Raw genomic sequence first — 14677 nt, 5'->3', positions numbered from 1 at the left:
AAGAGGAGTTTAGGGTCTGGGCTGTTAACTGACCCTTAGGCTTGAGCTGCATGTGTGGTCCCATCCAGCAGCTTTTTGTTGTTTGTGTCCCGAAAGGGCAGCCTCTGTTTACAGTACACAAAGGTGGCAGGGGTCTGGCAGGTGTCCTTTATTCAATGTGCTCCCTGATGCTGGCAGCCAGGGTGGTCACTCCAATTCCTCCACAATCTCCACATAAAGCCTCATATAGTCTTTAGGGGTGGATACATCTATCTCTTCCAAGGGCTTTGGAGATCATTCCTCCGTAATGCCCCTGGCTCCTGCCAGTCAACATCCTCTCTTGCCTTCATCACTGTGGTTCCATTGTGCTCCCCTGGGTTGGTCTTGAGCCCTGCCAAACACCCCTTGCAAGAATAGGGTCACTCTTCTTGCTTCACCCCAGGTCTCTCACCCATCCTCCCAGTTGGTGGTTGTGTGTAGAAGCCAGGAGTGCAGTTAACATTGAAAGAGATCACATTCTAAAAATGCAGTGATTATGATCTAAGAGTTCAGGAGAAAACATGGTTGGAAGATGTGTTGATCTATATGTATGCTAAGAAAGTTGTAATGGTGAGTTTAAGATAACCAGAGACCTGCATTGGTGGTTATCGTCAGTGAAGCACAATAATAACATTTAAGAGAGTCATTGGAAGCCAGAATTCATGGTGATATGCTGGATGCTAAATCATCATGAATAATGATGTAACCAGATTAAATTAAATAAATGAATTGAGAACTATAGTGGCAAGAGGATTTATTTGTTTCAATGCAAATAAGCTCCAAGGAGCCATCACATCATGAGAAATAGCAACATTTCTACCTTTTTTGTTAAGATGGTAGATATAGAATTAGCCAGGAAGGAGATGCATTTGACAATACAGAAGATAGTACCAAAACAGAGGTGGTACCTGGACCTGAACGGGAAGATATGGTGCCAGGACATTAGGAAGAATCTTCATGTTCACTGAGCAGACAATGAGGAAGTATGTAAGTATCACTTCTCTACTGATTATTCTAAATCTTAATTGATAAATTACTTCACATAGGCCCATGCTGGTGCTGCATAAATCCAGAGGGCATCATTACTGTAGAATAAAGTGTGAACGGTGCCTTCCGGAGTTGAACAACATGAGCTCAGTTATTTTTATTACTATTGTTAACATTTTAGAGATTTGGTGTATGAAGGGGCAGCTGAGAGTGTGATAAGGCTGCTGTTTCATAACTGATGTGTTGGATATATGGGAATTACACATGAATCACATCATTTCTACCTTACCGTCTCATCTAACAACTCTCCTTGCTCCTCTTAGTCACTTTATAAAGTGACTCACTATCGTTTCAATATTTTTTTCACCTTTCCTTTGATACTCTAATCAGTTTCCACTTCATACTATTCATGAACACACCATGCTTTTTCATGCACACTTTTCCCTTCTACCTGGTATGTCTTTCTCTCTCTTGTTTATCCTCTTAATTCAACTCAAAAGTCACCTTCTCTGAGGAAATTTCCCTGCATAGAGTTAGTTATTTCCTTCTCTGATGCCCCATTCATTCTTTGAACTTGACTTATTACAGGATTTATATTTTATTATAATTACGGTAGATTTTATAACCATTTTAAATATGTGAAATCTGAGTCCTAGAGCTGGAATTTAAACACACATGGTTCTGACTCCTGGGAGCAGGTCCATTTAATAGTATCAATTCATTTATATGTCTCTCTCTTCAACTAGATATTGTTCCTCACCAGAGGGGACCATGAATTAGAAGTCTATGCATCTCCTTTGGCACTAAGCATAAGCTGATATATAATGGATAGTCAATAAAAATTACATGAATAAATTGCTATGGGGTGTAAATATTCTAAACTACAAATCACAGAATCCTGACTTACAACAATTTCCTGGGCTTCCAAAATAGTAGATATAGTAAATTGAACTTTATGTTAATTTGAATCATGCAAGTTTATGTTTTAAGATAATAATAATGATACATTTTATTTGTAAAATGTTAAATAATGAAAATTCCCTCAAATTAAAATAATCAAGAATTGCATATTTAAAACTGATAGACCTGGTAATGTTCCATATGATGGTGTCACTTTTGCATCAGTCCAACTAATCCAAAAGTATCCAAATTATCTCTCTTATGTGAGTAACTGCTGAATAAATACATGAATATTTGCATGACACCAAAGAAAGTGCTTTAGCACTTTGAGATCTATCTTTTGGGAAGGGTAAGACCTTTTTCTGACTAATGAAAAATTTTATATCCATAAAATGTTACATATGATGGTTGATATATGTGGATTAATAACCATTTTTTTCCATTTTATTTAATTCATGTGAAACTTGTGTAATTTCTTCAGCACTAGACTATAAGCAATTACTTGGACAATTTCTGAAAAATGCTGCATCAAATGAACAGATCACTTTTAGAATATTTATTCTTTATCTCCTCGCAGGTCTTACTCAGTTCAGTTTGTTGCAAATTTCTTCATTCATTCAGTTGATACCTAGACTCTAGGAACTGGTTCCTTAAAAAAGCTGAACTTAAGAATCTCAAGAGAAGAATTGAATTAAGGAGCACTATTCCTGGAGAATAAGGAGTAGGACCACTGAGGGTGTTGTAAGTGACAGAGAGAGGAAGTCCATCCTGTTTGGGTGGGCTGAATCCTCACCCACCTCAGATGGAATAATTCGATTGGTGATTTGAGAAGCCACACAGTTGAGTATCAGGAGTCACAAACATCTTCCAGTGATGGAAGGGGGCATCAACAAGGCTGATGAACACCCTAAAGTTTCAGATAAGTTTAGCCCATGTTATTGGGCTCAGCTCTAGGGCACTGAGGCAGAAGTTATAAGGGAGCAGAGTGCAGAGTTAGCTCCAGCAGCTGGTAAGAAGACTGTGTGCCCAAACTAAGAACGCCTCTGCACTGTGGGAAAGATACTCCCTTGATTTCTTTTTTATTGTAAATTGCAACAAGGAAAAAAAAATGTAGAACTCCTCAGCCATATTCAGATATTCACTCCACTGCTTCTTCCCAGTGCTGAAGGATTGGCTCTTCTACGTTCAGAACCGTCTTGGATGAGAGAGCTGGCCTCCCTAACTTTGTGACGGGGTGAACGACAGATGCATTGCTTGAGGTAAAACTGATTCAGTGCAAGAACGATTATGAGGTATTGAGGATGGGAATGGAGATGTGCTCTGACCCATTTTATTACCTTTCTCATGACAGAAATTGTGAGGCCACAGCACAATCCACTCACAAATTTCTTTCCTCTCACGGAATACTGGAGAGCACATATGTTCTCATTCTTTTTCAGGAACATCAAAAGCAAGCCACATTTCTCTAAATAAACAGAACCTGTTTAGAATGAGGTAGTTTATGTTCTGGGGTGCAGTGTGATTGGCTTAAGAACAATAGATAATAATTCTTTTTTTTTATTCTATGTATTTCTTGTGAAAATAATGCATGTGTACAGGTGTGCGAGTGTGTGTATGAGTGTGTGTGTATGTGTGTGTGTGCTTTAGTCAGCTTGGGCTGCCATAACAAAATACCATAGACTAGGTGGCTTAAACAGCAGAAATTTATTTTTCTCATAGTTCTGGATGCTGGAAAGTCCAAGATAAGTATCTAGTAGGGTTCAGTTTCAGGTGAGTGTTCACTAGGTGGCTTGCAGATGGCCACCTTCCCACTGTGTCCTCACAGGTGAGAGAGAGAGAGAACACAAATGCAAGAGTGCTCTCTGGTGCCTCTTCTTATAAGGACACTAATTCCATCCTGGGGCCCTTGCTCATGACCTCATCTATGCCTAATTACTTGCCAAAGGCCCAGTCTCCAAATACCATCACACTGGGGGTTAGGCCTTCAACATATGAGTTTTGAAAGGACACAAACATTCAGTCCATAAGTGTGTGTGAAACCTCTGGACCATGTAGGGGATTTTTCTGAATCTCCTATGATGATCAGCCATCTCCCCACCTTGCTAAGGAAAGGGAGTGTCCGGCAGTTATGCTGATGATGGCATAAGGCCAGAGAACCCCTTTGTTATTTCTCATATTCTGCCTTGGCTGTAGCACCTGGGAAGAGGGGAGTCGTAAGTATTTCCTCGTCAGAGAAAGTATATGTCATTACAACAAAGTATTTAGAAAGTGCTTTTTTTTTCTGTGTAATTTATTGTTCTAGGACTTTTGGGAGATGCTCTCAAAGTATGTCTCCCTGAAATAGTCTATAATCTATTTGGGTATGTGGACCAGTTCTGCTGTTTTAAGGACCCATGCTTAGGCCAGCAGGAGCAGTCCACCCATATAAGGAGAGATGATGTAAACAGAACATAGATTTTTGTGACATTTATTTATGATTGGCCCCTGACTTACTTTGCTGTATCTCTGCTTGACCTATATTGATGTTTTACTTCACCTTGTCAACTTTGAGGCACTCGGTCCTTTCAAGTTTGGCAGGCAGATTGTTGTCTTCTCTGACTCTGATCCCTCTCATTTTGTTCCTGGTGTGGATGAGAGGAAAAAATGCCTCCCCCCGCCCAAAGAGGCAAAATCCCTTTGATGAAGGAAAACTGTTCCTTTTCTCTTTCTCTCTCTTCCTCTTCCTTCCTACCTCCCTCCCTCCCTTCCTTCCTTCTTTCCTTCCTTCCTTCCTTTGCAAAATACGTCGATAAATTTTGGAGGCCAGCAAGTGTGAAAAGTGGCTTCTGCCCTGGAGTATGATTTAGATAGGCCATATTAAACAAAGGGAGAGATGGTTTTCTCTGCCTGAAAACAGTAATAGGAAGAGGAGTGGAGGGGCTGAGGCCAGCTGAGAAAAGATAAGAAAGGAGGAGGGAAGAGAAACCAGGAAAGGAAGGGGTTGGTCAGCACTCTACATGAGATGTCAGGTGGTGTTTCTACAACTTGAGAAGGACTTTTCATGTTTGATTTCAAATATCTTGATACACACTTGTGTTGGGGGGTTCTTTACAAAAGTGACTGAGGGGTATCCAACATAAGATTAAGGATAAGAGATAGCATACGTAGGAGAGAAGATAAAGCACAGGTAAAGAGAACCCAGCAGGACAAGAAGATAAGAGCTAGAGGTGTCAAGGATAAATGCAAGTAGTCCTTCCCTACTCCTTAATTCTTAGAAATCTGGAGAGGGTGATGGTGGTAATTCTGGTGACTTTCCGTAGGTGGCATCAGCTTTGGGCTAAATGTAATTAGATCTTAAGTGACAAGAAGACTCTGTTGGACTGGAGGACTTTGGAAACGTTCTTCCTGCTAGAATTTGGCTTATATGTGCTCTATGGCGTGTGTTTTTAAGCGTTATGGCTTGCAAGGAAACTCATCATCTCCCATGAGGATCACCTAACCGTGATCCTAGGTACTGTCCTCTTCTCATATCTATCTCAGGGCCTCTAGACCCTGACTATCAGAGAAAATATGAATGTAAACATTTCAGTAGTGATCTCTGGTTAGAAGGGTATGAGGGATGTGTCATTCATATATGTCAAACGAGTGAGTGAGGGCAGTGAGTGCATGAATCCCGACTGCAAACATCTGATTCAGTGCCACTCAATTTCTACTTATAAAGGTTCTGCTTTGTGCCAGACATTGTGCTAGGCACTGCAGGAGTCGTGAAGGCGAGTCCTTGAATCCAAGAAGTCAACTATTTAGGAAGAACTGCCTAAGCTTGCAAATGACTGTGATGTAAGGTCAAATGAGAAGTACCAAGAGAAAAAAATCTAAAAGGTGTTATAGGTCGCCAAAAGTGAGAGCGTTCTTCTCTAGTTAGGGAGTAATCAGAGATACAGTCATGGAAAATTATTTGATATAGACCTTAAAGGATGGATAAAATTTTTACAAGCATTGTTGAGGAAGGGGAAGAGAGATTAACCACTGTCCCCCTCCCCACCAAACTTTCAAACAACCAACCACTCAACCCAACAAAGAACAAAATAGAGCCCAGAAGGAATAAGAAGTCCAGTATCGTCTGAAGAGAAGGCATTTTCTAGCAACCACATGTATAGCTTAATTGCTTTGAAGAAAAGTACCTCTAATATTTAACACTAATAGCAATGCTAACCTGATAATAAAAATTATTATCTTTTAAAAATGTCTGTTAGGTATCAAATGGTTTAAATACATTATTCCATCTATACACAAAAATCTTCAGGTGAATATTATCATTTTCATTATATACTTGAGAAAATTAAGAATCAAAGAGATTAAATTATTTGCCCAAAGTCATATGGCTAATAATTGTTACAGCCAAGATTAGCATCTGCCTGATACAAAAGTCCAGTTTACCATGCTAAGCTGTTTCTGAGCAGTTTCATAGATTTATTAAAAAGTAAACAATCAGAATTAGAGCAATGGAAACACATTTTTTTAAAACATCTTTATTGGAGTATAATTGCTTTACAATGGTGTGTTAGTTTCTGCTTTAGAACAACGTGAATCAGTTATACGTATACATATGTTCCCATATCTCTACCCTCTTGTGTCTCCCTCTCTCCCACCCTCCCTATCCCACCCCTCTAGGTGGTCACAAAGAGTCTGTCATACAGAGTGAAGTAAGTCAGAAAGGGAAACACATTTGATGTAAACTGTGCACTTTGGACAACACTTTGAGCAATGACACAAATACATCATGGGTTGTTTGCAGTTAGGAGACAAACTCTGGTTCACAGCGCCTCTTTATTGCTTGTCTTTTAAAATTGGGTGTTCTTCAGGGTACCTCTTTCCACTACCATCTCTCTTTCTCATCCCATCACGTGGCTATAATAACTATCTAAAAGCTGATGATTCCTGAATCTCCATCTCCAGCTTTGATCTTGTTGCAGAGGTTAAGAAGTACTATTCAACTGCCCATCAGCTTCTCTAGTGGAGGTCTTACTTCAAACTTGCAAACCAGGGTGTTTTGCTTAATAATTACACTAAGTTAACAGGCATAAACCAGAGTGAACTGGTGACTCTGTCTTAAGCTTCGATATATGCAAACCTGAACACACATTCAATAAGTAAGTCCTTTTGATTTTAGCTCATTCATATCACTTACATTCATCCACAACTCTCATTCCTATTAGCACTACCCTCATCCAGGGCACTTATTGGACCATATTATTATAAAAACTTCCTAACAGTTCTACTTATCACAATCTTGTCTCCTTTTATAACAAAGAGATGTTTTCAAAGCACAAATGTGATTTTTATTAGCTCCCTTTTGTAGTCTCCGTTATTTTAGGATGAAGTGTAAACTTGATTTAAAAGGCCTTTGAAATGTGGCCCTGCTCACTTTGCCAGAAATTCCCTTTATAGAGTAAGTTTCCTCATCTTTAAACTTCATATCTCATTGCAATTGCATTTCTTCCAGTTCCTTAAATACACTGTGCTGGCCCTCACTAGTGGGCCTTTCCACGGCTTTCTAAATTTGCTTTGGACACTTCCCTCCCTCTTTGTTTGGCCCACCTTCAGTTTTTCTACTGGTCCCCACTAAGAGGTTGCTTCCTCCAGGAAGCCTACCCTGACTCCCTCCAAAGATGTCAGGTGTTCCTCTTCTTAATCTACTTATCACTGCATCTATCACACCGTGTTGTGCTTGCTGATAATAGCTGTCTGTCTCTCCTGTTATATGGTAAATTCAGTGAGAACAGGGGTGGTGCCTGTTTCTTGTTGCTGATTATTTCCATCAAAGAACAGTGCCTGGTATGCAGACTTCCTCTTTTGTTGAGTGAATAAATAAAACTCCCATCTATTAAGTGCCATTCTGCAAAAGGCCCTATTCTTAGCCATTTCCACTCATTAATTTATTTAATTTTGAAAGAATTCTGTCACTCTCATTATTTTATAGATGATGAAAATAAAGCTCAGAAAAATTAAACAACTCATCCAAAGTTATGTAGCTAATAAGTGATAGGGCAAAAATTCAACCCTGGTCCCCAAGCCTTCATGTTGCACCATGACACTGTACTGCCCTACTGATAACATGGCAGTAATGAGTTAGTGCATTTAGTTGAATTTCATACAAAGTCTGATATCTTTTGTCTATGGCCCTGTTAACTTCTGTTGTGCAATTTAGGGAAAAGTCACCTTCTTGAATACTCTTAGTTTGAGAAGAATATTTGTTATATTTGCAAAATGGAATGAATTTGCAAGTTTTCCCCCCTTTTTCCACCCAAAAGAGGTCTGTGTCCTTGAACGTAAAACACAAATAATCCCTGTGCTGTTAATTATTAGCAAGTCATCCCATTTGGAACATAAGGAAATAAAGTAACAGATATACCAACAGAAGATTACTAGTTAACAGGCATTGCTAGAGAAGACTATAAAAGAATTTCAGCATGATTTTCAATATTCTGCCCCCATCATCATCATCAACAACGCAATAACTAGCAACCATGAAGTGGGAGGTATCAATTTTTTTAATTTTTCTACTAAATTTTAGTGAATCCAGAACAATGCAGAAAAATGTATATGGAATAGGTAAGATATTTTGTGCTTTTCTTTTGTCTTTTTCCTATATGAAAATTCTTAAATTTGCTTTTATTCATTTGTCTTGATTTATTTATCATACTTACTGTTCGACACAGAGGAAAAATATTTAATTGGTGAATATCATTAAATGAATGATAAACTTGTATAATTATAAGAGTACAAGAGTTTTACAAAATCATGGCAGTGCTTAACATTACCTGTGAATGGTGCAATGGTTCCAAGAAATTGGAAGATATAAAATCTGAATTTTAGTGTTAAGTCTACTATAAATTATTCTCATTAACTTTATTCCTTAGTTTCCTAGTTTTCTGAAGTACAAAATTAAGATGCTTGGATACATGATTCCTAATGTCCTCTCAGTTCTAAAATTGTATAGTTTTAACTTAGACACAAACATTTACATCTAACAATGATTACTTTCCTGATTGCAGTTGAAAACATCATTTCTCACGATGTTTATCTTGTTTTCCAGCTTCCATATTGGATTCTTCCCCATGTTCTGCAGAGATGAATTTAGTTGACCTGTAAGTTTTGCTTGTATAAATGTACTTTAAATATGCAAAGCAATGAAAATTTTAGTTGGGTAATTGAATAAATTTGGATAGCCCTATGAGTTTTTAAAAGTGTGAAAGCAAACTAGACAATGCTAAGAAAAGTTATTTATGTTGAATATCAAATTGATATTGAAGAGGTTGAACTGTTACCCCATGCCTTAGATGTTAACCCCAAACTCTAGATTCCTTGTAAAGAGATGGGACAAACAAAATCAGATTTTAGAAACTGAAGAATAATGTCTGATTGATGGCAACTATATATGAATTCAGGAATTTTTCTCATCAATACCAATAGGATGACATTACCATATTCTCTATTCTGAATACTATTTAATCCTAGTAGCAAATAGTTGGAGGTAAAATGTTCTATTTTTGGTTATTTGTAGAAGGTATATTGTTCTCTTGAATGCTGTCTTTCTGTCCCACACTTCTGAAGTTTCTAATAAGGAATTTAAAGTCGTGTGTTACAGGTACTGGTTGCACACAGAAACCTGCAAAAGCAATGCTTTGGGTCAATCCATGATCAGACCTTGATCACGCTGGTAGTAGACACAGGTAGAGGTCTAATGACCAATTCTTTGCTTAAAAAAAAAAAACAACAAAAAACTACAAAGGATATAAATACCTTCAATTATGGAGACATTGCAGCGGGTAGATGACCACAAAAGGAGGAACCACTCTTAGGGGAAATCCACTTATTTTCATTGTTAACAGATATATGTATATTTATGGGGGAAGGGGATGAGAAGAAGACAGACATTTCTTCCTGGATGGCTAAAATTTCACATACTTTTTTAGCAAAAGTCATCCCCTAAACAGGTCACAACATAACAGACAATAAAAGCAAACAAAAACTAACCTTGAGAAAAAGATTGATATGTCTGTTCCTTAAGCATTCATATGTATTTTTGTTTCAGAGCTACCATATTCTTTGCCCAGTTTGTTCAAGAGGCCACTTACAAGGAAGTAAGTCAAATGGTGAAAGATGTATTGACTGTAATAGAGAAATCCACTGGCAGTGAGCAGCCTGCAGGGTGTTTAGAAAACCAGGTGAGTGAATAATAATAATTTTTTGAAAAAGCACTGTGATATTTGACCAAAACTCAGCATGCAGAAGAGAAGATGCAGGGACTGCATAAGAGATAAATACATTTAAATATCTCAAGACCTGTTTTATGAAAGGAGGTTTAGGTTAATTCTGATTTGCTGGAGAGAGCAGAGGAGAAAACAATGGGTGTCTATTGTAAAGAGACAATATAAACATGGTGACTAAGAGCTAAGGTTCTGAAATCAGAGTATCTGGGTGACCATGGGCATATTACTTAACTTCATTGAGCTTTAGTTTCCTTATATATAAAGTGAGGAATAATAATAGCTTCCATTTCTGGGTTGTCATGGAGATGGATATGATAATGGTAGTAGGGGTTAATTTTTATTAAGCACACAATGTGACAGGCATTATTCTCAGGAGTGTTACATATCCACTGATAATCAAAATACTTTGTGACACGGAACATAGCATTGATGAATCAGAATGAATGTCCAGTGAGCCAAGAGACCCTGGCTGGGGCTTATTGGTAGAATATCAGCTTTGCTTGCAAATATTAATTTATTAAATCTTTACCATAATCCTAGGAGATAGATGCTAATATTCCAGTTGGAGAAGATGAGGCACAGAGAGGTTAAACAACTTTCTTAAGGGAGCCCAGAACCAGGATTTAAATTATGTCATCTGGCTCCAGAACTAACACTCTTAGTGACTTCATTATACTATACACTATAGTGAATGTGAGGTGCATAGCACAAATTAGCGTTGACAGATTTAACAAACAAACAACAACAAAATATGAAGCCCTCTTAAATTTGAATTTAAGATAAACAGTGACTACTTTTTTTTATTATAGGATATCCTAATGTAGAAGATTAATAAATAACAGTTATTAGTGTTTATTATTATCTCAATATAGAAAAGAATTAAGAACTTTAAAATGATTAGAGCTACCAGTTCTGGGACAAAATGCCCTGAGAATCCTCTGTCATGATGGAGCTAGTGAAGTAGCCAAAAAATGATGTATCTGAAATATTGTAAAGGAGACGCCCTTTTAAAGATATAAAGTACTTTACAACTCTGAAATTGATGACTTAAATTAAAATCCCTGATAGACATCTCTATTTTTAGCTTGACCTGTGAAATAAGCAAAATACATTTTATATTGCAACTTTACATCCAATGAGACATCCAAGGTGAAGTTACAGATTAGTGATTTACTATTGTAAACTTAAACGCATGATTTTAGGATTGGGAACTGGAAATCTTAGTTAAGATTTCCAGGATTCTCTAAATATTAGCAGTTATAAAAGCTAAATTAAAAGTTTCCTGAGATAAATGAAACACACATATTCCTCAGAATCATTCATCAGACTAGTGGTGTCATCACCTGATTTTGGTAAAGCTAAGGCAAACAAGAAGGATTTTAAACATTTACAATGTACATTTTAAAACCTTTTTTTTTTTTTTTTTTGATCTTAGTTCCCCAACCAGGGATTGAACCCAGGCCACAGCAGTGAAAGCGCCAAGTCCTAACCACTGGACTGCCAGGGAATTCCCTAAAACATTTTAGCTAAATCTATAATTAGACCCATTAAAAGTATTTGAAGCTATTTTTATTCAGTTTCAAAATATTTTGATTTTTATGTGAAAATAATATCCAATTTTATATCAGTGTCTCATAATAAGAATGCCAGATGGAGTATCTATGTCCTCCTTTTAAGATAAAATAATTTTGTCTAATAGGCATGTGTATTATTTAAGGTTGAAAACTAAATTCCATTTTCCAAACACATAATAGAAAGCTATCCCATCAGGCTGAAACTAAATATATTGGAATTTGTAGGGGGAATTATTTTCCTAATCTACCGTTCTGATTTTAAATATTAGAAAACTTTTCATGTGTTTTACAGCATTTTTAGGTAAAGTTAGTTGTCTTTCATTAAAAATAAATCTTATAGGTATCTGCCTTTCTGGAAGAAATTTGCCATGAAAAGGAAATTCCTGAAAAGTATGGGCTTTCAGACTGCTGCAGCCAAAGTGGAGAGGAAAGACATGACTGTTTCCTAGCACACAAAAAGGCTGCTCCAGCATCCATCCCACCTTTCCAAGTTCCAGAACCTGTCACAAGTTGTAAAGCATATGAAGAAGACAGGGAGCTGTTTATGAACCGGTAAGGATCCCATTTTAAAGGTAGATAAGACCCCAGAAAGAGTGCAGTACCAAGCAGAATCTACAAATTCTGCAATTTGTGGCTGTATTCTAAAACATGGAGAAATAATGTTTGGTGTGGCACCTGCTGAGCTCCTGCCCTACGAGATTCGGTGAGAAACATTAAGTGTAACTTTGTCTCCACAGCACGTAGATCGATGGGTATAGACCACACAGGAGACCCACCAGTTTTTCCTTTAGTCTCTTAGATACACCTTGTTTTTTCTCTCTAATTTTAGCTTGCCCAAGAATATATTAGTGTGGCACAAAATGACTCCTTCCAGAGCCAAATATTTGGTGTTTTGTGCTCACCAAATTGCCTGAAAATAGAAAATGTTAGAGATCCAGGAATGTTTAAGGTACATAAGCATGTCTAACATTTATTGAGCACTTAGGATGTTTTAGGAACATGCGCTTGGCACATATGATCATATTAATGCTCACAAACAGCCTATCGTCTCCTTGTCCTCTTCCTCTTCATTCCTTTTCTTCTTCCTATTTCGGAGATGAAGAAATTGAAGCTTAGTCGGTTAAGACAATTGGATGGGGGCAGACCGCTAGTACATTCCCAAGCTGGAATTTGAACCCAGATTCTCTGTTGGGGAAGCCTGTGTTTAACTCTTAATCACTTCTACCTTCCACGTTGCTGCCTAATCCAGAGAAATATAGAGCCTGCCCTTAGAACATCTCTGCTATGTTGACTGCCAGGGTGGATAATCTCGTTCTGCACTGATGAGAAAAAAGACTCCACCTTTCTCTTTTACTTAGTGGAGGTCTGGCCTTGTTGACCCCGAAACATATCTGAGTAGGTTTATTGAAAAGGATACTTACATAAGAATCGTAGTCAGTGTTTTTGCCTAGTTTGTTCTTATAATAGATTTTTCCTTTTCTTGGAGGATCTTTAGCGAGGAAAATTTTGACAGCAAGTGGGAAAAAAATGACTATTTTCTGAATCTTTAAACAATTCCAGAGCCAGTTCCAAGCAGTAGCAGTCCTATTTTAATGTGTTTGTAAATCTTACCGCTCCTTTTCATTTCACAGATATGTCTATGAGATAGCAAGAAGGCACCCCTTCCTATATGCACCTACAATTCTTTCTTTGGCTGCACAGTATGACAAAATAATTCCACCTTGCTGCAAAGCCGAAAATGCAGTTGAATGCTTCCAAACAAAGGTATTGTATTTGTGTGGATATCTGAACCAATAACTTCAATCTGGCTATGACTTACTAAAACCAAACAAAGTTAAAAATGGAAATATGCTTTGTGGGTAGAGTATCATTTTCAGAATAGAGCATATTTCAGCACTCTGCTATTCTTTGGGCTAAAAGAGCTGGGTTTGCTCTTTTTTTATTCATTCCTTTATCCATTCATTCAGCCAACAATCATTTTATTATTAAGGAAGTGAGTTTGGTGGGATGAAGAAAGACAGAGGTAGAGGTGATAACATAAATGAAAGAGAGAAGAGTAAGAGGTGAAGGAAGCAAGTGAAGAAAGATGGGGCAGAAGTAGGAGGAGAAAAAGAGGAGCAGAAGAAGAGAAAAAAGGTGAACGAGAAGTATGATAAGTGCTTTATATTTATTATTTCTTTTAAACCTTAGAACAAATTTGAGGTGTAAGTGTTATTGTCATTTAACAAACAAGGAAACTTAGGTTTAGAGACGCAAATAGATTTCTTAGGTTTTGGAGAGCTGGAACAACATCCACGATTAATTACTTGCTGCCTGAAGTCCTGTAACAAAATTCCTAAGAACAGTGACTATTCCCAGAATGTCAGGCTGTGATGCAATCTTACTTTTTGTTACTGAGAAGACATTTAAGAAATTATCAGGCTTCAGTTTGTTCAAAATTACAGTTGTTTATTCATTATCTCAAGTATGAAAGTTACAAGTGTTTCTGTTTCAAGATAGCTTTAATAAATCTACCTGGCATAGATGTATATAAACCCATCTAAAAGAAAGAATGAATAAAGTTCTGCAAAGATATATGGCATTTATAATTTTTAGCAAAAGTTTTTAGAGTTTCATGTTTTAGTTGTATCTGTTGTTTTTCTAATTATTAGAGCCTATAAAGGAAAATACATCCTTTCTTGACACCTTGTTTTTCTATCTAGGCAGCATCAATTACAAAAGAATTAAGAGAAAGCAGCTTGTTAAATCAACACATATGTGCAGTAATGAGAAAGTTTGGACCCCGAACCTTCCGAGCCATGTAAGTTTAAACTCTATCTGGGGAAGAAGGTGAGATCTGCAAAACTCCCATTTTGCAGTCTGAGTTCATTTTTCACATTGTTACTGTTGTAGAGAATGAAGTTTCCTTTGATGAGAGCTAACGTGATTAGAATCATGAAATCCTAG

The 14677-nt window shown here is 37.3% G+C and overlaps 1 protein-coding gene across 1 annotated transcript in view; it reads left to right on the top strand.

Moving 5' to 3' along the window:
* Positions 1–6563: 6563 nt before the first annotated feature.
* The window catches only part of AFP (alpha fetoprotein), a 28936-nt gene continuing 20822 nt past the window's right edge, over positions 6564–14677 (top strand). Inside the window, exons 1-6 of the mRNA XM_082463793.1 lie at positions 6564–8496; positions 8981–9032; positions 9980–10112; positions 12072–12283; positions 13363–13495; positions 14434–14531. Of these exons, the coding sequence (XP_082319919.1) occupies positions 8412–8496; positions 8981–9032; positions 9980–10112; positions 12072–12283; positions 13363–13495; positions 14434–14531 (713 nt within the window). The 5' untranslated portion in view covers positions 6564–8411. The remainder of the gene's footprint in view (positions 8497–8980; positions 9033–9979; positions 10113–12071; positions 12284–13362; positions 13496–14433; positions 14532–14677) is intronic.

The sequence above is a fragment of the Balaenoptera physalus genome (assembly GCF_965194825.1).
Source record: "Balaenoptera physalus genome assembly, chromosome: 5".
In the NCBI taxonomy this organism is placed as follows: Eukaryota; Metazoa; Chordata; class Mammalia; order Artiodactyla; family Balaenopteridae; genus Balaenoptera; species Balaenoptera physalus.
This window is presented reverse-complemented; position numbering and strand designations above follow the sequence as displayed.